General features: G+C 35.1%; 4 protein-coding genes and 2 long non-coding RNA genes across 7 annotated transcripts; 2 read left to right on the top strand and 4 right to left on the bottom strand.

Annotated features, from left to right (window-relative positions):
• Nucleotides 1–898: 898 nt before the first annotated feature.
• On the top strand, nucleotides 899–1,995 carry LOC136778165 (uncharacterized). Its single transcript, XR_010823373.1, has 3 exons — nucleotides 899–1,042; nucleotides 1,141–1,334; nucleotides 1,643–1,995. It is a non-coding gene; the product is annotated as an uncharacterized lncRNA (long non-coding RNA).
• A 5,029-nt stretch (nucleotides 1,996–7,024) lies between these two features.
• LOC136778124 (uncharacterized) lies at nucleotides 7,025–8,603 on the top strand. Its single transcript, XM_066734733.1, has 6 exons — nucleotides 7,025–7,119; nucleotides 7,183–7,377; nucleotides 7,433–7,781; nucleotides 7,884–8,084; nucleotides 8,180–8,537; nucleotides 8,584–8,603. The coding sequence occupies exons 1-6, from the start codon at nucleotides 7,025–7,027 to the stop codon at nucleotides 8,601–8,603; spliced, it is 1,218 nt and encodes a 405-aa protein (XP_066590830.1).
• A 3,544-nt stretch (nucleotides 8,604–12,147) lies between these two features.
• LOC136778163 (uncharacterized) lies at nucleotides 12,148–13,337 on the bottom strand. 2 transcript variants are annotated; one of them, XR_010823372.1, is made up of 4 exons: nucleotides 13,194–13,337; nucleotides 12,902–13,095; nucleotides 12,404–12,593; nucleotides 12,148–12,205 (listed from the first exon to the last, which is right to left on the bottom strand). It is a non-coding gene; the product is annotated as an uncharacterized lncRNA (long non-coding RNA). The 2 variants fall into 2 exon arrangements; XR_010823371.1 differs by having other exon boundaries at nucleotides 12,184–12,593.
• A 201-nt stretch (nucleotides 13,338–13,538) lies between these two features.
• LOC136778123 (uncharacterized) lies at nucleotides 13,539–15,813 on the bottom strand. Its single transcript, XM_066734732.1, has 7 exons — nucleotides 15,514–15,813; nucleotides 14,771–15,465; nucleotides 14,390–14,701; nucleotides 14,236–14,291; nucleotides 14,008–14,144; nucleotides 13,773–13,931; nucleotides 13,539–13,577 (listed from the first exon to the last, which is right to left on the bottom strand). Exons 1-7 carry the CDS (start codon nucleotides 15,811–15,813, stop codon nucleotides 13,539–13,541), a joined length of 1,698 nt encoding a protein of 565 aa, XP_066590829.1.
• Nucleotides 15,814–16,710, bottom strand: LOC136778121 (uncharacterized). Its single transcript, XM_066734731.1, has one exon. It carries the CDS (start codon nucleotides 16,708–16,710, stop codon nucleotides 15,814–15,816), a length of 897 nt encoding a protein of 298 aa, XP_066590828.1.
• A 3-nt stretch (nucleotides 16,711–16,713) lies between these two features.
• Nucleotides 16,714–18,186, bottom strand: LOC136778120 (uncharacterized). Its single transcript, XM_066734730.1, has 2 exons — nucleotides 18,064–18,186; nucleotides 16,714–18,000 (listed from the first exon to the last, which is right to left on the bottom strand). The coding sequence occupies exons 1-2, from the start codon at nucleotides 18,184–18,186 to the stop codon at nucleotides 16,714–16,716; spliced, it is 1,410 nt and encodes a 469-aa protein (XP_066590827.1).
• Between the last annotated feature and the right edge of the window lie 6,945 nt (nucleotides 18,187–25,131).

Below are 25,131 nucleotides of genomic sequence, written 5' to 3'. Positions count from 1 at the left end.
TTAGGGTTCTTCGATTGTTCCCAGTTTATTGCTCGGGACCCTCAGGACTCGGTGCTAGACCAGGTAACCAGCGGGATGTGGAAAAGTGTTGACCGCTATTAAAGTACGACCTTTTAAAACATTTGGTTATAAGTTGGACAGAATATATTTCCCGGAGTGTACGCTCCAGTCCTTTTGCAGTAGAATCGTATAGAATTCCAATCTCCCAACTACTTGCGTGTAAAACAGCTAAGTCAATTGCTGGTGATGGTGCATGAGAAGGTCACGTAATGGGTTCTGTGACAAAGTCAGCTGATTCTGGTTCAGGTGGACAGGGCGGATCCAAAATGTCCTGTATCCTGGAGTCCTTTTCTTCCTTCGTGGACTCAAGCAAATCCGGAAGTTCAAGCAACGAATCAACACATGGAGCATCGTCCGAAAGACTCAAATCACTGAAGGAAAGGTCCAGTACATCGGACGCGTTTGCTTCTTCACCCCAAACTTCACTTAAGAACATTTCGACATTGTCGACTAAATTAGGCACCTTATCACTAGCCATGATTAAGGAGTACTGATTTAAGAAGTAGAGCGTCAAGGTGTTGAGATGGTAGAGGGAATTTTCTCCGAAAAATTACTAGGCCAAATTGGCAAATGTGCACGGTCATCTATAAATTTTTAGTATATGAGTGATTCTCAAATTAGCGCTGTCTTAAGTTAGAACACAGCTATTTAGTTGACATTTCTATTTGAATGTGTGATATGCGTGTGTTTGAACGGCGGAACAATATGGAATAGCAGAAATGGTCTTTAGAAAAGGTTATGGATAGTAAAAATTATCATGTTTAGATAAGTATAAATTTTATTGTTTAATCCCAAATATTCTTCTAATAAAGAGATTTTGATCCTTTGTAAAAACTTATTATATTCTAGGAAAATTACCAGCTATGGAATGCTTTCATCGTTCACCAAATCAGTAACTTGGGATGACGTTAATAGAATAAATCATCATAGAAAGAGAAGTAGCTGTCAGACATTAGGAAACAATGATATCTTAATATTAGAGGTAATTCTGATGATTGTAGGATTTTTATAAACAGCTTGTTGATAGATTCTTAATAATATTTTCTGTTCGCAGAGTATATATTTAACTGTATATTGCAGGGAAACTACAAGGTGTAAAATACATTCACTGCTCACTAATTGAGCAATTTGGATTGGTGTTATCATAGTAAACTCAAATTCACCCTGGAGAATGAACAGCAACTGTTAACAACAAAAATCTTTCCAGTATTGTCTTGAGGAGGTTGCAATTGTGTGCGCATATTAATTAATATGCTTACAGTACCTTTTAGATGGTAAGTTAAAGAATAAATCTTGATTAGTAATACATAAGAATTTTAGACGTCTTTCGAGAAACAAAATAAATTTTACATTTAGCATACTATAGAGAATTTCATATTAGGTCATGGAGCAATAAAACTATGATCAAAATGTATGCAGTACTCTTTCCACTTAGTATAATTAATATTCTAGTATCGAGCTTACAGTTTTGAAATGTTTATGAATTTTGTAAGTCATAATAGCAACATGTTAGGATATATTGGAGGTATTTCATATCGTTTCAACATCAAATGAAAACTTTTACTTTCTGTTTGTCCAATAGAATAGGCCTTGAACCAGTAATTTCAACACCACCAGATTTAAGGAAATTTATGTTGTCTTATTTGGGAATCAAAGTATGTATTTCCTTTCAATGTTTTCCATAACCAGAGTACCTTTTGTCAAAAGGGAAAACCAATAAAGAGGTTATTCTACTATGTGTACATTTCAAATGAAATGTGAATAAATTTCAGGTAACTTAACAGATAAATAAATGTATTCAATTGGTTATGCCAATATAAAATTTATATAGTGACATAGGTAATTGTAAGTAGTTAATATAGATATTGCTTTATCTTTAATATTGCTCTGGCATATCCTTAACAAATCTTTGCATTCAATAGATCTGTTCTTGTTGCCAACACTTTTAACACTTTATGTACTTTTTACAGCTCCAACTTATACGAAGGATGAAGACAGTGTAACGTCCAAATTAGTTTTAATACATTTATATATATATATACATATATTTTAACGGGTTATTTTATGACCATCGATGAATCGGAGATCACACTGGAGACAGCGGATTGGTTTTTAGAGGAATTTCTGTATATCTTATTTTTCCAACCTTTTCTTTCAAATTAATAATTAATAACTTTCCTACTTCGCCAACTCGATACTAATCGCAGCCAGACGCAAAATCAGCAGATCTCACGCTACTGGCTTGAGCCATCCTATCTCCTCTCCGCTACACCCTGTGTGCGTTTTCAAATCCATCCGCCGCTTGATCTCCAGTGCGGTACCGCGGGGACATATGGTTCCCTTTTCCTCCTCCGAACCATCTGGGCCACCTAGTATATTTCGCTACCATAGGAATAAGAAACTTATGCATCAGCGCATCCGGCCTCGCGATGGCTTGGCATCGCGTTAACAGATAGCCACGTGTAAATTGTTTAACAATTTTATTTGTGGGAACAATTAACCGTTTGACAGCAATGTCGTGTAATTACTTCCTAAAGGATAAATGTTTTCCCCTTCTTGCAGAGGTCTATATTTTTTCTTTCTTTTTAAGGAATTAAATCAATACACTGGCTAATGTTACTGCGAAACCCTACCTTGAAATTATTTTTTATTATTATTCATTAAAAATTGCGTCTTTGAATAAATAAACGATTGTATACCGAAAGTGCAAGCTCAACATCCTTGCTCTTCTTCTCTAGCGCATCAGCTCAGGCGGTCGTGCCTTCTGATTGGTCAGAGGTGGCATCTCACTCCCCTCTCGACTAATTATTTAAGCTGGGAGCGAGTGGACGCGAGCGGCTTTTTTTATAGATTCGTTACTTAATTAGGTCGTTTTTTCCAATCGTCATAAATTTTTTTTGTCTTAGAGAGCGAGGTTGAGTTCGTGATTTTGTGTCATTCAGATATCTCGTGTTTTAATTGTCACGCGAATTAATTTGTGTAATTCAATTGATTAAAGTTTTTTTATTACTCATACTTAATCTGGTGTTCACGTTAACGACCACATACTCACACACACACATATCCTCGCCAATCCAAGGACTCCCTACGGCGATCACGTCCGTAGTCTACTGAGCAGTCGACAAGAGAGGTCCCTTTCTACCTTTATATTTTGTTGTTGTTTGGGTTCATTACAATACTCACGAATAGGTAAGGTGTTGTATTATATTTGTTATATTTTTCTTCTCTCTTCATTTTTGTGCGCCCAGAGTTCATCATTTACCCATAACGCCTTACGTGAAGGCTAGATACGCTACCAGTAACAGTCAAAATAACGATTATGCTACTCTGGACGTTACAACAGAAATATGAAAAAGTGCAGAAAGTGTAAAAAGTGTAGGTAACAAGAACAGACCTAATGTATCCGTAGCCACTATAGGGATATTATGCAGGAAGCATTAGAAGGTAATAGTTTAGCTATTCCAGAAACAATATTAATAGGCAAAGCGATACTGGATGAAATTATTGCACCACTAAATTACATTAGTAAATCTATATATATATATATGTATTATATTGTGTATTACTAGTCATAGAATTTAGAGTAATCGGAATTGTGTGAATTTATAATGTTGAAATTAGACATTTATTATTATATTATGAATTCTATTAACAGCTTAATAATGGAGTTGGCTTGACACAAGGATACTGCAGTTTTCAAAACTCCAGCTCTCCATAGATGTACTTGAGGCAATTTACCTTTCGGCTAAGATAATCAAATATTCAAAGGTATTAACATCACAGACAATATATGAAGCTTGTCTTGACTGAATTTGATTAACACATCAACTAGCATGCAAGAGTATTGTGCAAACATTTCTAAAAGGTAAAATTTCTGCAAACCAGTTAAATAATCTGTGGAGTGTCTTTTAAAAAAATACTTACTTCATATTATGGCCAAATTCATTCCTTTAATACCATTCATCTGCAATTAATCGAATTTGGTAAATTTTTATTATATATTCATGGTTTAAAGAAGACTAAACTTTAAAATGAGCTTTCGAGACAGTTCGTATATGTGTTTGTTTGAATTTTTTTTATATTCTGATGAAAAAAAATACATAGTTGTAATAAGATTCTTTGAAAGGACATTTTTCGTTTGCTCCTTGTAATATATAATAACGCCAATATAAAATAAAAAGTCTCCTTTTTGATGAGAGAGCATTTAGGAATTTTGTTAGACAGATTGTTGCTGTACTGATTATACCTATCTGGCTATAAATGACTTGAAAATCTTTAGAGTTAACAACTATACAGAGCAGCTTGATGTTATATAACTGGAGATATTGCAGCCTTGAAAACTATTTCGATTGAAACAAGAGATGATAAACTAGTATTTTAATTAGGAGCAGTAAGTTTATATTTTAGTTAATGTGCATATTATTGAAACATCAATAGCAGATTTCATGTTACAGTATATGTATCATAACAGTTAATCTGAGGATATTGAGGAGTTCATCTGCTGGGTCAGAAGTCAGCTAGGACTAAAGAATTTTCTTTGGGAAAACAAATCTTAAAGAATTATGATATAGTAATTAATAATCACATTTGGCGAAGATATTTTGTTGGCGGGAAAATTTCTATTGCAAACCACCATTATTTCAATTACAGGATTCTGCCTCTTCGATAAGATTTTCATAAAGCATCGTTTCAGCAACTACTAATGACACGAATAATTAATTTATAATTATTTTTAAGTGAATTTTTTCATCCTTGTTTCTTTCAAGATTTGTATAAAGAATTTTATAATTTTGTAGCTTCGTAAAACTGAAACCAATTGTTTCTAAGTAATTTTTTACACTTCTTTTTTACAGGCAAGGACCTACGATGCTTCTATTCTTGCTAGTTTGCCAGAGGTGTTACATGTTCGGGCTAGCAGCTGACTACGTTGACCAATGACATTTCTATTGGAGTTTCATGATTGATCCGCTCCTACTTCCCATGCTTAATCTTATGATGGTTTTTGGCAACAGGTGAACAGAGAGTTGACCAATTGCTGTTGTTGAATGCTGAAATCTGATTAGCTCTTGTCATAAACTAGCATAAAATTAATCTCTGCATATAGCACATCGGATGTAGCATGAAATTACAACGAAGAAATTATTATTGTATGAAGCACATGTGACAGCATATATAGTAATCGCTAAGCCATTCAGCCAGCATAGAAGTATTTGATGGAGAGTTAAATAGTTCAGAAAAATACAATGAAAATAGAATACGTTGTTTATATAAATCAGTTTAATTTAAATTATAATAAATACACCGAGCAATATTTATTTTCAAAAGAGTGGTATTTACCGGACCTTGTCCAACTATTTGAGAATGTGTCATGCGTTCAATATAGCACTCTGTAAATTAATACAAAATCTAATATTAGAAAAATATAAATGTTTTTGCACAAAACACGACTGACCTATTGTTATTCTAAAAACAAATTTAAGGATTCCGAGTAACCGATGCTAAATTGCATGGTCATATAAAGCGAAAAATATTAGAAATAAAATTCATATACGTTATTTGTATAATCTAACCACTTAAATAAAATTTTCTTAAAGAATCTGATGATATATACTTCTATCTCTCAGGGATAGCTTGGCCAATCCCAGAACTATAATAGCAACATCGAAACAAGGAGCTCGGTTAACGCTGAATAACTGTATAATTAAATACTGAACAAGAAAATTGCGTGAATTAAGAATTTTATTCTTAAATCATTTGCACTCTAGACATGAATCTATCGTAATAAAATTTAATGGGATCCAACCGTGTGCCTACTCCTATATATATTGCTTTACTTCTTTTAACTTTACTATATCTTTAATCTGTTTTCTTTTATATAATTAATGAAAATTTCATAATGATTATTTAGGGTGTTCTATTTTAACTTGCACGGTAAATTATCACAAAACCTATATAGTTATACAATTGACAAACATGTTTTAGAAAATTCTTCTCTGCTTTAAAGGCCATACGTCAAAATAGATTGCTGGTGCTTTAGCTGTTGAATACGTCCTAACGGAAATATGATGATCATCTTGACTTTTTAAATTGCATCGCCGTTTCTTGCATGTTTATTCTTTTAATTAATTGTCGACAGCTTTTCGTAACTTATACGTTCAAGGCAAGTATTTTAATTTAATTTTTATTATAGTAGGATCGTGAAACGTTAGCAGGACGACTGCTAAATAGATTCCCATTAAGAACGCATGAAACTTTTGAATTTATATGAAGGGTCCCATTTTACGTGACCTATAGCGATACTTCACCATTAATTCACACCAATTGAAGTAGAATGATAAATAATACTTTAATTGCGTTCCTCCCAAGACTGTTTTATAAAACTTTTATTTAAAGGAATATTTAAATATATTTTTAAATTCATAATGTATATTATATGTACATTGAAGTAGCCAAACTTTTACTGTTTATATCAACTTTATGAAGTAAAATTTTTATGACTTCTATATTTCTAATTTCTCTTTTAAAAATTAAATATCTATCATATTCTTGTATAATTAAAATTAAATTCAAATAGGAAAGCATGTTGTTTAAGCAAAACGTTATTTCAAATAATTTACCGAAATCCAATACTTGTAACACATGTATATCTCATTGTTGAAGGTATATATCATTAGAAAGTTTATTTCAAATAGCCTGGGTTAGCCACCGCTGGTGGATACCCAAAAAATTTCCCTTTATAACAATATCTTTAAGCTATTGCTAAAAATAAGCATTTATTTAAAAATCATAATTTTTAATTTATTTAAATACTGAATCGAACAAGAAAAACTTTACCTGCATCGATGCTCTTTTTCCTAAAATTGTTCGTCAGTTTTTTCCAGAAGCACCATTGATATCTTAATAATTTAGGGTTAATTAGTTTATTTACAAACTGTCGTACATTAATAAGTTGTTCTTGGGTAATATGGAAATAAAGAAATGTTTAGCTGTATATTACGAAGATGGATATGTGTATCACAAAAGTAAATCATACGTAAAAGTAAATGGAGAGAGTGTTATGTAAGTTTATTACTATTACAATTCCACCTAATTATGACTTTCCAAAAAATATTTTTTTTGTAGCTATTTAAAATGTAATGTAGAAGGCTGTAGGGGGACAGCGAAATTGATCAATAACATGTTTAACAGTGGTACAATCCATTCCCACGAAAAACCATTGGATTATAAGCTATTAGCGGAGTTTAGAAAGAGTATCTATGATACTGTTGAAATAATGCCAAGCACGTCGAAACAGGCGTACAATATATGCGCCAAAAAGTATAATTGTTTAATTAAAATATATTTTAATTAGCTAAAGGAATTAATTTCTTAGGCACCCAATGGCAGCACAAAAAATTTCATTTCCTGAAATTAAAAGATCTATAAACAAATGGAAACGCAAAAGATTCCCTGCGTCTCCTAAAACTATAAAAGATTGTTCAAAAGTTTTAAACAATAATAAATGGAGGAATTTCTTAACATTTTCCGAAGGAGAAGAGAAATATGAAATTGAAACATTACAATATACTGAAGGAAGCTATACAGCTATTATATTTTATGATAAAAATTTATGCAGCACTTTAAGTGAATGTAAAACTATTAGTTTAGATGGTACATTTAAAACTGTACCATTAAAGGATGCGACTCAAATAATTACAATTATGGGTAAAATTAAAGACAAGGTATTTATGCGTGATAATATTTTACATAGTATTGTCCAGTACAATATATTTTGGTTAAAACTTAATGTTTACGTTAATCATTAATTATTACCATTTTTACAGTTTTTTCCATTTCTATGGATTTTATTGGATACAAAAAAACAAGAATTCTATATTAGTGTATTTAAATTCATTAAAAGCGAAATTCTACCTGATTTTAAACCGGAAATTTGCATAACAGACTTTGAGAAAGGATTGCAGAATGCCATAGCAGTTACATTTTGTTCAGTCAAAATGCAAGGCTGCTACTTTCATTATGTCTACGTGAGTAAAATCACTTAATGGCTTTAACTTGTATGCTCATCAAAATATTATTCTACCTCAAAATAGAAAAACTGCAGTGTTCTGTTTTCTTTTAGAGAGTTCGAAAGCAAATAAAAAAATTAAAAATTTTTACCAAAGTCAAAGAAGCAAATATTAATTTAGCTTCTCGCGTATTCTTATTTATAAGAAAATTATATAATTTACCGTATCTACCGCCGAAATATATAAAAACTGGATTTTTACTTATAAAGATGGAAATTGAATGTAATCACGATCTAGAGATTTTATTTAGAAAGCTTCTCAAGTATATTTTCAATCAGTGGATTTTAAAAACTGATCCAAATATTTTAAGCATTTATAGAGCTGCGGACACCACGAACAATGCTCAAGAACGGTATCATCGAACTATCAATACTCTATTAGGAGCCCGACCGCCGTTATCTAAATTCTTTTGTAAGTTATTCTAACATCAGAATCACAAGTTAAAAATGTTTAATAGTCTCAACTAGCGAAATTTAATTGTATACCCTTTTACACACGAAGGCTTCGAAACGCATTCATTAAAAAATGGTTCTCAAATTAAAAGGCTTCATTACAGAATATAACTGCAAATAATGATCAATTCATTCTGTATACGGCAGTTTCTCCTATTGAAATTGCTTTGAGTTGATGATGAAAAAATAATGAGTAGTACATTTGGGTATAAATAAGGGTTAAAAACTATAAATGCTATAAAAAAAAAATTCTGATAAGTATATTATTTGTTATTCATAATATAAAGCACGCCTATATAACTGTAGTCAAATAAACTGGACCAGAAGTGTTATTGTTCTTATAAAGATGAATCCTTTAGTAGTAGTTTGAAAACTTTCTTAATCAGCTAACCATTATGTTTAGCAATATTGGCGTAGATTTGGTATTAATTAAAATCTGCATTGTAGAATAAGATTCGAAAGAGTCAGCTAACTTTCCATGTTGGATATAGATGCGATTATGATATGCAATGTAATTCCAGCAAGCCATCAGATAATATTTAATATATAGATCCTTTATTAATAATGTAACTCCATCAATTACAGTCAAGTTAATGGAGTTAATAAAAGAAACAGAAAGAGAGAGGAAGCAATGTGAAAATAACAAAAAGATTAGGACGTTACAAGAAAGGAAGGGACACAAAAGCTTCAATAAAAATTTAGAAAAGGCTTTCAAATATTTTGAAGAAGACGTTGCTAAACTCGGAAACCAAGCAATTAGATATTTTTTAACTATCACTTCTTTCAAGAAAGAAGAAACAATTCAGAAAATAAAAAAATTAATTGCAGGCAATGGTAATTATAAAAGCCTATATATATGTGTATATATATAGAGGGTGTGTCATATTATTTTCCCAGTTCAAATTCTACAGAAATATAGATTTAAAAAAGAAACCAAATTTTTACAGTAAAAATCTTATGCGGCAGTTTTAGAAGGCATGCAAAGAGTCCAAAGGTTTTGTGATAATTTACCGTGCAAGTTAAAATAGAACACCCTAAATAATCATTATGAAATTTTCATTAATTATATAAAAGAAAACAGATTAAAGATATAGTAAAGTTAAAAGAAGTAAAGCAATATATATAGGAGTAGGCACACGGTTGGATCCCATTAAATTTTATTACGATAGATTCATGTCTAGAGTGCAAATGATTTAAGAATAAAATTCTTAATTCACGCAATTTTCTTGTTCAGTATTTAATTATACAGTTATTCAGCGTTAACCGAGCTCCTTGTTTCGATGTTGCTATTATAGTTCTGGGATTGGCCAAGCTATCCCTGAGAGATAGAAGTATATATCATCGGATTCTTTAAGAAAATTTTATTTAAGTGGTTAGATTATACAAATAACGTATATGAATTTTATTTCTAATATTTTTCGCTTTATATGACCATGCAATTTAGCATCGGTTACTTGGAATCCTTAAATTTGTTTTTAGAATAACAATAGGTCAGTCGTGTTTTGTGCAAAAACATTTATATTTTTCTAATATTAGATTTTGTATTAATTTACAGAGTGCTATATTGAACGCATGACACCTTCTCAAATAGTTGGACAAGGTCCGGTAAATACCACTCTTTTGAAAATAAATATTGCTCGGTGTATTTATTATAATTTAAATTAAACTGATTTATATAAACAACGTATTCTATTTTCATTGTATTTTTCTGAACTATTTAACTCTCCATCAAATACTTCTATGCTGGCTGAATGGCTTAGCGATTACTATATATGCTGTCACATGTGCTTCATACAATAATAATTTCTTCGTTGTAATTTCATGCTACATCCGATGTGCTATATGCAGAGATTAATTTTATGCTAGTTTATGACAAGAGCTAATCAGATTTCAGCATTCAACAACAGCAATTGGTCAACTCTCTGTTCACCTGTTGCCAAAAACCATCATAAGATTAAGCATGGGAAGTAGGAGCGGATCAATCATGAAACTCCAATAGAAATGTCATTGGTCAACGTAGTCAGCTGCTAGCCCGAACATGTAACACCTCTGGCAAACTAGCAAGAATAGAAGCATCGTATGTCCTTGCCTGTAAAAAAGAAGTGTAAAAAATTACTTAGAAACAATTGGTTTCAGTTTTACGAAGCTACAAAATTATAAAATTCTTTATACAAATCTTGAAAGAAACAAGGATGAAAAAATTCACTTAAAAATAATTATAAATTAATTATTCGTGTCATTAGTAGTTGCTGAAACGATGCTTTATGAAAATCTTATCGAAGAGGCAGAATCCTGTAATTGAAATAATGGTGGTTTGCAATAGAAATTTTCCCGCCAACAAAATATCTTCGCCAAATGTGATTATTAATTACTATATCATAATTCTTTAAGATTTGTTTTCCCAAAGAAAATTCTTTAGTCCTAGCTGACTTCTGACCCAGCAGATGAACTCCTCAATATCCTCAGATTAACTGTTATGATACATATACTGTAACATGAAATCTGCTATTGATGTTTCAATAATATGCACATTAACTAAAATATAAACTTACTGCTCCTAATTAAAATACTAGTTTATCATCTCTTGTTTCAATCGAAATAGTTTTCAAGGCTGCAATATCTCCAGTTATATAACATCAAGCTGCTCTGTATAGTTGTTAACTCTAAAGATTTTCAAGTCATTTATAGCCAGATAGGTATAATCAGTACAGCAACAATCTGTCTAACAAAATTCCTAAATGCTCTCTCATCAAAAAGGAGACTTTTTATTTTATATTGGCGTTATTATATATTACAAGGAGCAAACGAAAAATGTCCTTTCAAAGAATCTTATTACAACTATGTATTTTTTTTCATCAGAATATAAAAAAAATTCAAACAAACACATATACGAACTGTCTCGAAAGCTCATTTTAAAGTTTAGTCTTCTTTAAACCATGAATATATAATAAAAATTTACCAAATTCGATTAATTGCAGATGAATGGTATTAAAGAAATGAATTTGGCCATAATATGAAGTAAGTATTTTTTTAAAAGACACTCCACAGATTATTTAACTGGTTTGCAGAAATTTTACCTTTTAGAAATGTTTGCACAATACTCTTGCATGCTAGTTGATGTGTTAATCAAATCCAGTCAAGACAAGCTTCATATATTGTCTGTGATGTTAATACCTTTGAATATTTGATTATCTTAGCCGAAAGGTAAATTGCCTCAAGTACATCTATGGAGAGCTGGAGTTTTGAAAACTGCAGTATCCTTGTGTCAAGCCAACTCCATTATTAAGCTGTTAATAGAATGCATAATATAATAATAAATGTCTAATTTCAACATTATAAATTCACACAATTCCGATTACTCTAAATTCTATGACTAGTAATACACAATATAATACATATATATATATATAGATTTACTAATGTAATTTAGTGGTGCAATAATTTCATCCAGTATCGCTTTGCCTATTAATATTGTTTCTGGAATAGCTAAACTATTACCTTCTAATGCTTCCTGCATAATATCCCTATAGTGGCTACGGATACATTAGGTCTGTTCTTGTTACCTACACTTTTTACACTTTCTGCACTTTTTCATATTTCTGTCTTCATCCTTCGTATAAGTTGGAGCTGTAAAAAGTACATAAAGTGTTAAAAGTGTTGGCAACAAGAACAGATCTATTGAATGCAAAGATTTGTTAAGGATATGCCAGAGCAATATTAAAGATAAAGCAATATCTATATTAACTACTTACAATTACCTATGTCACTATATAAATTTTATATTGGCATAACCAATTGAATACATTTATTTATCTGTTAAGTTACCTGAAATTTATTCACATTTCATTTGAAATGTACACATAGTAGAATAACCTCTTTATTGGTTTTCCCTTTTGACAAAAGGTACTCTGGTTATGGAAAACATTGAAAGGAAATACATACTTTGATTCCCAAATAAGACAACATAAATTTCCTTAAATCTGGTGGTGTTGAAATTACTGGTTCAAGGCCTATTCTATTGGACAAACAGAAAGTAAAAGTTTTCATTTGATGTTGAAACGATATGAAATACCTCCAATATATCCTAACATGTTGCTATTATGACTTACAAAATTCATAAACATTTCAAAACTGTAAGCTCGATACTAGAATATTAATTATACTAAGTGGAAAGAGTACTGCATACATTTTGATCATAGTTTTATTGCTCCATGACCTAATATGAAATTCTCTATAGTATGCTAAATGTAAAATTTATTTTGTTTCTCGAAAGACGTCTAAAATTCTTATGTATTACTAATCAAGATTTATTCTTTAACTTACCATCTAAAAGGTACTGTAAGCATATTAATTAATATGCGCACACAATTGCAACCTCCTCAAGACAATACTGGAAAGATTTTTGTTGTTAACAGTTGCTGTTCATTCTCCAGGGTGAATTTGAGTTTACTATGATAACACCAATCCAAATTGCTCAATTAGTGAGCAGTGAATGTATTTTACACCTTGTAGTTTCCCTGCAATATACAGTTAAATATATACTCTGCGAACAGAAAATATTATTAAGAATCTATCAACAAGCTGTTTATAAAAATCCTACAATCATCAGAATTACCTCTAATATTAAGATATCATTGTTTCCTAATGTCTGACAGCTACTTCTCTTTCTATGATGATTTATTCTATTAACGTCATCCCAAGTTACTGATTTGGTGAACGATGAAAGCATTCCATAGCTGGTAATTTTCCTAGAATATAATAAGTTTTTACAAAGGATCAAAATCTCTTTATTAGAAGAATATTTGGGATTAAACAATAAAATTTATACTTATCTAAACATGATAATTTTTACTATCCATAACCTTTTCTAAAGACCATTTCTGCTATTCCATATTGTTCCGCCGTTCAAACACACGCATATCACACATTCAAATAGAAATGTCAACTAAATAGCTGTGTTCTAACTTAAGACAGCGCTAATTTGAGAATCACTCATATACTAAAAATTTATAGATGACCGTGCACATTTGCCAATTTGGCCTAGTAATTTTTCGGAGAAAATTCCCTCTACCGTTGAGATGTACGAGTCGGAAGATCAGAAACCGTTGGGATTGTTTGTCAATATTTGTATTTATGCCGGGAGCCTACACAGCTAGGTTAGGCTGCGTTGGATCTGTTTATTAGCTGTTTGAACCACAGCTACTCTTGCTACTGAGTCTGAGCCGATTATTAAACGAATAATTCGGCCTAAGTTCCACTTGCAAGGTGGAGTGTTTGGAGGTTTAATTATAACGATGTCACCCTCACGAAAATCGTTATTTTTAATTTGCCATTTTGGATGAGATTGTAGTGACTGCAAATATTCGCCCGCCCATTTTTGCCAAAAAAAGCTCGGTAATCCAAGTGATTTTCTGCCTTCGATTTAGTGCAGATTCCTTTAAATCTAGAACGGAAATTTCGGGTGGAGCCAGCAAGGTGCGACCAACCAAGAAATGCCCTGGAGTTAGAAATTCTAAGCTTTCAATGTCATCGCGTAAGCGAGAAAGAGGTCTGGAGTTTAGACAGGCTTCAATACGACAAATTCATGTGGTCATTTCTTCGAACGTAGGAAGAAAAGTCCCGAGAATACGCTTTAGATGATGTTTCACGCTTCGTACTCCGCTCTCCCACAGTCCACCTCAATGAGGAGTGGCCACGGGACCAAATATCCATTCTATTTCGCGTATAGGTTCGAAATTTTTGGATTGAGCATGTTTCAGAGAGCCTTGGAATGCAATTTTCAATTCCTTATTTGCCCCTTAAAAATTTAACCCATTATCAAAATAAATCACCGCGGGTTTACCACAACGTGAAGTAAACCGAGCTAGAGCCGCCAAGAATGCATCCGTATCGTATTTGGAGACGAGCTCAAGGTGGATGGCACAAATAGCCATGCATACAAAGACAGCTATATAACATTTAACCGATTTTGAGTTTCGGCCTTGATGCAGTTTTACAAGGAAGGGCCCTGCGTAATCAATGCCAGTATGTTCAAATGGATGGCTACGGTTTACTCGAGCAGTAGGCAAAGATCCCATGAATTGTGTTCCTAGTTTGGCACGCTGACGAACGCAAGCGATGCACCTATGTATTATACTTTTCGCAGCGTTTCGTGCATTGATCACCCAATACTCCTGCCGTAATACTGTTTACGTAAGCTGTAGACCACCGTGCAAGGTCGTAATATGGATATGTCGAATGAGTAGCTCGGTAAAATAATTAGTTGGCAAAATAATTGGATGCATTTGTTTGTCTGCAAAAATGAGTGTTGCAGACGCCCACCTACTCGTAGAACTTCTTGCGCATCTAAAAATGGTGCAAGAGAAAGTAATCGAGAACTTGACGGAACTGACTTTTCGCTTTGCAACATCAATATATCGTTTAAGAAAGCAGCAGCTTAAATTATTTTTAACAACACGCAGTGTTGCAGTGCGTAGCTCGAGAGTTGACAAGTGAGCGTGTTGACAAACAATTTTTCTATGCGCTCGATTTATAAATCGCAACACATAGCTAACAACACTAATTAGTTTTGTCCACGACGAATAGTTATAAAGATATGACGGTAAATCGCGTGTGACATGATTTGAATATACCGACGAGGTCTTTATTTCCTCGTTGGTCTCAAACATTAAAGGAGAATTTCCCGATGATTTTTCCCGAATTATTGAGGGCCCTTCCCACCAAAGCGCACAGTGTATTAATTGGCTTGGACTAATCCCTCGCGAATTGAGATCTGCAGGATTGGACTTAGTATTGACATAAGACCAATGAGCTTCTGTTAGACTTGATTGTATATATTCTACTCGGTTGGCTACAAAAACTTTCCATTTGGATGAATGTTGTGCAATCTAAGCCAGCACAATTTGTGAATCAGAAAAACAAAAAATGTCATGCACTGAACGTTTAAGTGATGACTTGATATGAAGCATTAGTTTAGTCAAATAAGCAGCGGCGACTAGTTCAAGACGAGCAATGCTAATTGCTTTAAGAGGCGCCACTTTGACTTTTGCCATTACGAGGCTGACTGAGGTTTGACTATTATTATTGGTGAATTTAGCATACACCACAGCACTATAGGATACATTTGAAGCGTCACAGAACCCATAGAGTTCTAATTTGTCTGCTTCACTAAGTTGACCATTCCAGCGCGGGATGGTGATTTTTGTTAATTCGCACATTTGCAAGTAGTAAGACATTCATTTGGATCGAATGGGTTCGGGAACTTTGTCATCCCAATTAAGCTTGAGCAACCATGTTGATTGCATTATTTGCTTTAACACAATGGTAAACAGTGAGATCCAGCCTAAAGGATCGTAAATCTTCGTGTTTTCCGAGAGTAAGATTCGCTTTGTTAACTTAGTGATGGAAGAAGGCGAGATTATAAAACGAAATGAATCAGAGCTGGTATTCCAAGATATGCCCAGCACTTTGCTAGTTTCGTTAAGATTTTCGCTATTAAAATTAAAATTAGCGTTACTAGAATCATTAGAGATTTCTTGGAGAGTTGTGCTTGCTGAATTAAATGCCCATTTACTGCGCTCAAATTTACCTTTATCCAATAACTTAACTAATTGAGCTTGGATATCGCGTAAGTGCGCAAGGTTGTTAGCTCCAAAAAGAATATCATCGACATAGATTGAATGAAGTAATATGGATTTCGCATCTGGAAAGTGATCACAATGTTGATTTGTAAGTTCCTGTACTACCCGTGAAGCTAAAAACGGTGCAGCTCCGGTACCGTATGTAACCGTGTTCAATTGATATATTTGAGTATTGCCACAATCATCTTTCCAAATTATAGATTGGAATTTTCTGTCTTCCGGACGAATTAGAATTTGGCGGAACATTTTGACAGTATCTGTTACGCCAACAAAACGAAAATCACGCCAATTCATAAGAATGGCTGTTATATCTTTTTGTAGTTTTGGGCCTATTAAGAGTACGTCGTTGAGTGATAGACCACACTTAGTTTTAGCGGACGCGTTAAATACGACACGTATTTTCTGTTTTCCATTCTCAAGCTTGAATACTGCGTGATGAGGTATGTAAACCAAGGAGTCTGCGTCAATCGCGTTTGTTGTGACCTTCTCCATGTCCTAACTCCTCGTATTCTCTAATGAATTTAGCATAGTTTCGGACTGCTCAGGAGATTTGTTAATACGACAGAGAACTCGCGTTAAAGCTGATTCGGTTATACTGCGAGAGGCTCCCAGTGCCAATTTGGAGGACTCTGTCTTGAAAGGCAATGCAACCTGATAGCGGCCTGACGGTAATTGAATAACGGTGCTCACGAAAATGTCCTCGCATAATTGATCTTCAGGGGTCAAACTATAGATGCTAGGAACTTCTTCAATCTCCCAAAAATCTCTAAACGATTTATCGAGGTCACAACAATGAAGAACGTTTACCGTTGCAGTATGCACGTGCGACGCAAGCGTACCAGACACAACCCAGCCAAATAACGTGGCTTGTGCTATCAACGCATGGTTCGATGAATGAATTGTTTGATTCAGTACAAGCTGAGGATAATAATCTGCACCAATTAAAATATCAATTGGATTTTTAGCAGAAGCATATTCGTCCGCTAGGTCCAGAGAACTTAATTGAGGGAATTCAAGAGGTGAATAAGACCGAGGACGATAATTCGTGATTTTTGGTAAAATTAATGGCGTCACCTTGAGTGAGGCCTGATCGGGTTTAACTGACTGTAAGATGAGTTCAGTTTCGCTCGAGACGCTATGCACAGCACCTCCTGTTACTCCGTAAATCGTTGCATTAACTTTGCGACGTGTAACTCTTAATAACTGGGCTAGGTTTTCCGTCACGAAAGACGTTTCTGAGCCCGGGTCGACTAAGCCTTTAATAATAATTTGACGACCATTTAGTGCTTTAGCTTGTGAGAGAAAAGTAGCAAGGAGTACTGTGCGTTTATCCATAGCACTCACATGAGCAACCACCGAAGTCGAGGACTGATCAATAGTTTGAAGACTGGTGGGTGCAGTAGATTGAGATGGATTGCGCTGAGGCGACGGATTAGATTGTTTCTCAAAATGCAAAAGCGTATGATGTGCCTTGGAACATTTTTTACACCGAGAATTACTTCGGCAAGACGATATCGAATGTCCAGGTCTCAAGCAATTCATACAAAGTGAGTTGTTTTGAGCTGCTTTATACCTGGCTTGAGGGTTCAAAGCAATAAAACAATTGCATTGATAGAAAGGATGATCCGCGTCACAATAAAAGCATTTTGTTTTATCAACAGTTGCGTTGTGTGACTTCAACGACTTAGGACGAGAAGCTTTATCAGTGTTTTGTTTACCACCTTTGAATTTGGTACTAATAGATTCGAGCATATTAATCTGCTCGGTGATAAAATCTAAAAACTTAGTGAAAGAAGGGTATTTCAATACAGGTCTTATTTCCTTCTCCTACTCCACACTAATAACTTGATCTAGCTTGTTTGTGAGTATGTGGACCAGTATGGCACTCCAACCATCAACTAGATATCCTAATTTCCTCAACGAGTCAAGCGCAACTATAGTTGTATCGCGCAGCGTTTTCATGGACATGAGATTGTCAGAATAGACTTTCGGAATGAGCGTTAGTTAGCCAAGAAGGTTGGACGTAATAATTCTTTCATTTGTATACCTAACTATCAACGAATTCCATACTGTTAAGTAACTATCGTTACTGGTGGCTAAGGATCGAATTACTGAGCTAGCTTCTCCTTGAAGTCATGCCTTTAAATAATGAAATTTTTGAACACCTGGTAATGTCGAATTATCGTGAATCATTGATTTGAAGGAGTCATAGAATGTTGACCACTCAGGATAATCACCACTAAACTTGGGTAAATCTAACTTAGGAAGTGTGTGTGTTTCAGTGAGGGAGCATGGGTCTGCCTAGCAGTGGTAGGAGCGACTTGCTCACCGCTTAAAAGCTCGATTTGTTCTAAAATGTATTCTTCTGCAGTCAAATACGCCGTTATAGCTGGCTCATAAGTATTTTGCTTCGTATAGTTAAGCTGTTGCAAATCTTTCTCCGACAAATAATTGGTAATCATTAGATGATTCGAATGTATTTTCGTGAGAGTTTCCTTCGCACTAGCCAGACGATCATTTAAATAAGAAACGGTAAAATTACCTACACCACGCTTTTTGGTATTGACTAGTAGCCGATCTAATTCCGTGCGATAAAGGTCAATGTGACCCGCGCACATGAGTATTTCCTCCTGCGTTACCATTTGCCACCAGAAACACCCTTCCAGCTACTTCGAAGAATCACCAATCATAATTCAACTCAATTGAATATCTACCAGTTATATCCGGCTCGAAGGACCAGAAATTTGTTGGAAAGATGATCGGATGATGTCTTCTAATAACTATAGGATAGGAGAACTCTAGGAGACAAAATAATGCTGAGAATAACTGGTAGAAAAGCTGTTTATTTTACTCTGATCAATACAGAATATGAATATGTACATGTGATAAAGATCGCTCACTGAGTATAGAGCAAGAACCACCCACAATGACATCAAAAAGCTAGGCAATCCCAACCTTGGCCAAATAACCCGAGGTCCCAGGGTAGGATACTTCGCACCTGAGATTCCTAGGCAACGAAGATAGAGCAGAAAAGGATGGCGTTCTCCTGGAGACCAAGTTGACGACAATGGAGAAGGAGTGCGAGCTAGGAGTCCTAGTAGTGTCGCAGAGAAGGAAGGAATGGCTAAGCTGCTAAATTTCCAAAGAATTTACAGAGTCTAGAATCTAGACCGATTTAAACGAGCCGCGCTTATCACGGAACTCTTGGGCATTTATATGTACAATCAGTGAAGCCAGACTGGGTCTAAAATGCTTCCCCACTCTGCCTCCATAGGATCACTAACACGTAGAGCTACTGAAGCATCCGTGAGAGCACCCCACTTCTGCCTCCTCGAACGTTGCACGCATACCATACTGCAGTACGTGCATGTTTGGGTCTCCTTCGTATAGCTCCGGTATATTTCGAGTACGAGAGAGAGCGGTATACTTTTCTCGGACTTCTCTTTCTCGCGCTCGATCTTCGTTCGTTTAGCCAACAAGCAAAGCCGTGCTAGCCGAAGCAAATTAAGAAATGTCTTTTCTGGCAGCTATGATAAAAAAGCTGACCACGTTGAATGAATATGAAAATAATATTTATAAGCAGCCATTAACTTATTAGATTTTATAATAAATAAGGAAATGCGATGACTTTACGTAACATTGATCAATTTTGTTGAGACTCATATGTTACGTATTATTGTTAAAAATATTTTATTTTCTTAATTTATTATTTAATCTAGTAGATTAATGGTAATAAAAAAAAAATTCATTATGAAAACAAAATTTAAAAAAATTGCTCGAGTTTTCGGGAATCGAACCCGAGCCCGCCATAACAGCAGGCAATCGCCTTACCATCTACGCTATGGCACTTATTTGGCAGCTTAGAAGCAAAGTCGCAAGTCGCTTATTAAAGCGATGGAACCTTTCTCTATTAAGTTTAATTACCAGAAGAAAGTATTAATTATAATCTTATATTTATTTACTTCGTATGTCTTTTCATAATAAAACAAAATATTTTTTGTACATATTTCTAAACATTAATGACTTTAACAGCTGTAGCTTCAAAAAGTGACTCTAACATTGCGGAGAACATTTTTGAAAGCTGCAGAATTAAAAATAATTAACCCAAGAATCGTATTTGGTATTTAATATGTCATTCCTATTGCAATCTATTTAATTTAAAATACCTCATAAATAGAAAAACGATTAATCGTTCTTAACAAGTAAAAGCACGTGGCTGACAGAGATTAAGTCGATATTTATAATAGGTAATATATGAAAATAAACAAATAAATAAATAAATTGTGATCGATTTTTTGCATTTGCAAATAATAGTATCGCATAATTAAAAGAGGTAGTGCAAAAGTGGATGAGCTAGTCTAAAGGATCGATATCGCAATTTTGGCAAATCATCGAATAGTTCCTCCCGATCTTTCTCCTGTAATTTTTACAATTTCTGAGAAATAAGCATCGTTTGCTAATTTTGATTTTCTCCTTCCGTACGAACATTAAGGTGCGGGTACACGGCGCGTGAAGTGCCTTTTTGAGCCGGAAAAATTGCTTTTATCGAAAAAAGTTGTTTAGACATCGTAGAAAGTAGACATTTAGGGCTACACGTAGATATGCTTATTTCTCAAAAATTGTAAAAATTAAAGGAGAAAGATCGGGGGGAACTATTCGATGATTTGCCAAAATTGCGATATCGATCCTTTAGACTAGCTCATCCACTTTTGCACTACCTCTTTTAATTATGCGATACTATTATTTGAAAATGCAAAAAATCGATCACAATTTATTTATTTATTTGTTTCTTTTCATATATTATCTATTATAAATATCGACTTAATCTCTGTCAGCCATGTGCTTTTACTTGTTAAGAACGATTAATCGTTTTTCTATTTATGAGGTATTTTAAATTAAATAGATTGCAATAGGAATGACATATTAAATACCAAATACGATTCTTGCATTACTTATTTTTAATTCTGCAGCTTTCAAAAATCTTCTCCGCAATGTTAGAGTCACTTTTTGAAGCTACAGCTGTTAAGGATGTTCTACCCCAAAATGATTTTCATAAGATTGTTTAAATTTTAATTGAAATGGGTTAAATATAACAATATTGACACGATAGTCAAATCTGAGATTGATGATACGTTTCTAGCTAGAGAAATTCAATATCAATGTTATCACTTTTACTATGGAACATATAGGAGATTCTGCTAAAAAGACAACATTTTTACTAATATTAGATAAACGGTTCTTTAGATTTTGTTAAAAAATAAATGCTTTACGGATTATACTTGTTAACAGCACATAAAAAAAATGAAAAATAAGACACGTACGGTTGCCGAGAAAATTTAAATCAAAGTTTTATTGCTACACGATAAACGTGAAAGTTAGTAAATATGGCAGCGTCGCATATGCGCGCGCAACTGCGGTACATATATTTACTAGTAATGAGGGAGAATATATATTTTCAAATTATTATTATACTTAAATTTGTATATCTATATTTTAAATTATATGTTTTAATTGTGGATGCGAAAAATAATAGGATAAGTAGTACAATAAAAAGATCGAAAAACATGTGTTCATCTTCCCATGTTGCCGTTATTACAAAAAGCTTAAGTTATATCCACAACTTCACTATACGCGTTCAGCCATTCGCCGCTGTGAATAGTACCTTTGGGGTAGAACATCCTTAAAGTCATTAATGTTTAGAAATATGTAAAAAAAATATTTTGTTTTATTATGAAAAGACATACGAAGTAAATAAATATAAGATTATAATTAATACTTTCTTCTGGTAATTAAACTTAATAGAGAAAGGTTCCATCGCTTTAATAAGCGACTTGCGACTTTGCTTCTAAGCTGCCAAATAAGTGCCATAGCGTAGATGGTAAGGCGATTGCCTGCTGTTATCGCGGGCTCGGATTCGATTCCCGAAGACTCGTGCAATTTTTTTAAATTTTGTTTTCATAATGATTTTTTTTTTATTACCATTAATCTACTAGATTAAATAATAAATTAAGAAAATAAAATATTTTTAACAATAATACGTAACATATGAGTCTCAACAAAATTGATCAATGTTACGTAAAGTCATCGCATTTCCTTATTTATTATAAAATCTAATAAGTTAATGGCTGCTTATAAATATTATTTTCATATTCATTCAACGTGGCCAGCTTTTTTATCATAGCTGCCAGAAAAGACATTTTTTAATTTGCTTCGGCTAGCACGGCTTTGCTTGTTGGCTAAACGAACGAAGATCGAGCGCGAGAAAGAGAGGTCCGAGAAAAGTATACCGCTCTCTTTCGTACTTACGTTCAACGAAGCTTGCCGAAGTCAAGCGACGGAAGCCGAGACACGTATGCATCGCTGTGATGGTATATGTGATCAGCGAGAAGGGACACGAGTTGGGATGTCTCACGCATGCCAGAATTTCCAGAAGGCTTTCGGAGTCGTAGTGAGCCTATGGTTGCATAGTGGGGGGAACGAATACCCGCTTTCTATCATCAATACATCAGATAGGTCTGCGAGGCTCGGACTTCCGCAAGGAACCCTCCCCTCTCTCCACGACATAGCATACTGAGCGATCCTGGCTACCGCTACCGTCTAAATTCATGGCCACAGGCCCGTATAAGATGCATAGAGAATGGAGTCGAAAGACTCAAATGATAACGTAGGATTGTTGGCCACCCAACTGACCAACTGGCGCCCTGTGTAACGTCTAGGTTCACGGGGCTGAATTTACTATACAAAACCCGTACTGTTCGCAGACTTACCGTTTCGGGCACTAAACGTTTGACTAGTTTGCCCGGGACCGGTCGCGATTCGATATGTTGGATGAATGAAAAATGCAGAGATATATACCTTTTTCGTTGAGAAAGGGCTTCCTCGACGATGGTGGAGATGGAAAATGAGAAAGAATGCGGACATTAATTTCACTTTGGAAATGATCAAATAGTATAATTATAATAGAGATAATGATTACAAAAAAGTAAAGTTATGAAGTAAATGCTAATGTGCGAAACAATGTCCCAAGTTGGCTCCGAACCTGTGGTCAGAAGGGAAGGTCTTATTCTAGAATAAAATATTCAAAGCCAAAGATAAGAGGTAAAAGGAGTTTTTATTTAAATAAATAAAATGTACAAAAATTTTACAATATATTTACAAAAGAACCGCTAGACTAAAATGATCGACTTCCTAGGGAATTTGTTGTCGTCAAATTCTCGGGAATTTCGGTAACCGAAGTTTCCCAAGAACCCCAGAGACTAGAATTCCCCAGAAAGGAGCGCGGACTTATAAACTCCCGGACTGGACAATTTTCCCTAGGGTATTCCCTAGTAAAATCCCCAGCCACGGGAGGGAGCGGAGTTGGAGAAGTGGTTTTAGGGAAGGGGAAGTCCCCTTACCCTTCAGCCACCTTCTCCAAGAGCTATGGTGGCTCCGAGCCACCCCAACCCCTAGGGTGATTCTACCCCTCCCAATACCCGACTCTGTCGAGAGCCCTGGAGTTTAGGGTCGGAACACTGGGTCCGAGGTAGTCCTCGGAGGCAGTGTGGAGGGGAAGGAGAGGGTTAACTTCTCCCGGAAAGTCCCCGGAGAAATCTCCCTTAGGAGGGAGGATATTGCTGCAGAGGGGTAGTCCCCTCTTGGTAGGCGGTGGGTGGTTGGGTGATACTTACCAAAGTAGTCGACCCTTGGAGTTCGCCGGTGGAGGCGCTCGTTTGATGATGCCGTGAAGGCGTCCAAAAAATGCCGTTGAGGCAAGTTGCCAAGAAGGCGCAAAAAACTGCTGCTGTTGAGCTGGTTTAGCTGTCGAGCAAGGCTGAGGTGCGATGGGTCCTTATCAAGGACCCATCTATATAATTACGCGACACTAATCTTACCAGCGAGAGAGCTGCTGCGGGCGCTGGCCACCTAGTGGCCAAGCGCGCAAGTAGTGTCGCTTCGCGGCCGCGACGCGCCAGGGCCAGAAGACGCGCAAGCGCGCCGCGGAGAGAGGGACAGATAGAGCGGCTAGACGCTGTCGGTCTAGCCGTCTATTGTGAGCGCAATAGAGATGGGAGATATAACAGAGAAATGCGGAATCTACTTCGCAACATTTTCTGCTCCTCCCAATCTCGAACAGCTAATTAGAATACAAGATACAAGTAGTGCAAAGGAATTAATACAAATCGACTTAAGAAACAGTGTGACTTGGTTTGAGCGAATAATTAGAATGAATCTTCAAACTTAATTGCTACGTTTCTTAACCTAGGGCTGGACTCTCTGACCCTTGGAGTAAGGGGTGCGCGCTGAACTAAGGCGCATGACTTAGTTCCCCCCACTATTTCGTTGAGATCGGGTGGTTGCCATAGTATATGCTCCCAGAGGAAGAGAGAGAAACGTTACAGACGTTACACCTCCCCCCCTGGGATAATAAGATAATTAGAAGAATTCTCTTATGAAAATGGGGTCAGGGAGCCCATTGCTCGCCCCGAAGGCTTTACTTATCATTAACTACGGAATTACAGCTAGTTTCCGGGTTTACTATCCCGGCCTTCTCTTCCGCTTCTATTCGCCTGTCCCGCCTCTCCAGGACCTGCCTGACACATCGTGGACATTTGCCCCTGGGATCGTCTATGTAAGTTTTGAATAGATTGCACACCTTATGGAAACTATATTGAGGATCTTGTGCCATGCAATGATTGCACCAGTTATCCACCAGGAAACACAGGAGGCAACTGGGACATCGAGGATAGATGGAATAGATCTCCTGCCGACACTCGAAACATTTTATTTCCTTTGAAGGGGTCGACCTTGAGATCTGCAGTTGATCTTGCACATGGTGTAGATGTTTCAACTCGGGGTCTTTATCGTCGAAGCATTTCTGGCAGTATAGTCCTGGACTCCTGTAGATTCGTTTATCCAAATTCTTCCAGCATG

The sequence above is a fragment of the Prorops nasuta genome, unplaced genomic scaffold (assembly GCF_024137725.1).
Source record: "Prorops nasuta isolate Cenicafe-Biocafe unplaced genomic scaffold, Cenicafe_Pnas_1.2 PNAS00013, whole genome shotgun sequence".
Lineage (NCBI taxonomy): Eukaryota > Metazoa > Arthropoda > Insecta > Hymenoptera > Bethylidae > Prorops > Prorops nasuta.
Note: the sequence above shows the minus strand (reverse complement) of the source record. Positions and strands in the feature narration are given on the sequence as shown.

Excerpts from the sequence above, each read along its gene's own strand:
- LOC136778124 (XM_066734733.1), top strand. The coding sequence starts at position 7,025 with ATGGAAATAAAGAAATGTTTAGCTGTATATTACGAAGATGGATATGTG. Across the intron at positions 7,120-7,182 it reads GTAAATGGAGAGAGTGTTAT|CTATTTAAAATGTAATGTAG; the intron begins GTAAGTTTATTA and ends TTTTTTTTGTAG. Across the intron at positions 7,378-7,432 it reads TACAATATATGCGCCAAAAA|GCACCCAATGGCAGCACAAA; the intron begins GTATAATTGTTT and ends TTAATTTCTTAG.
- LOC136778123 (XM_066734732.1), bottom strand. The coding sequence starts at position 15,813 with ATGTCTTACTACTTGCAAATGTGCGAATTAACAAAAATCACCATCCCG. Across the intron at positions 15,466-15,513 it reads AGTCATCACTTAAACGTTCA|ATTGCACAACATTCATCCAA; the intron begins GTGCATGACATT and ends GTGCTGGCTTAG. Across the intron at positions 14,702-14,770 it reads CACGGTGGTCTACAGCTTAC|GTGCATCGCTTGCGTTCGTC; the intron begins GTAAACAGTATT and ends TATAATACATAG.
- LOC136778121 (XM_066734731.1), bottom strand. The coding sequence starts at position 16,710 with ATGGAGAAGGTCACAACAAACGCGATTGACGCAGACTCCTTGGTTTAC.
- LOC136778120 (XM_066734730.1), bottom strand. The coding sequence starts at position 18,186 with ATGTCCATGAAAACGCTGCGCGATACAACTATAGTTGCGCTTGACTCG. Across the intron at positions 18,001-18,063 it reads TCACAAACAAGCTAGATCAA|TTTTTAGATTTTATCACCGA; the intron begins GTTATTAGTGTG and ends TCTTTCACTAAG.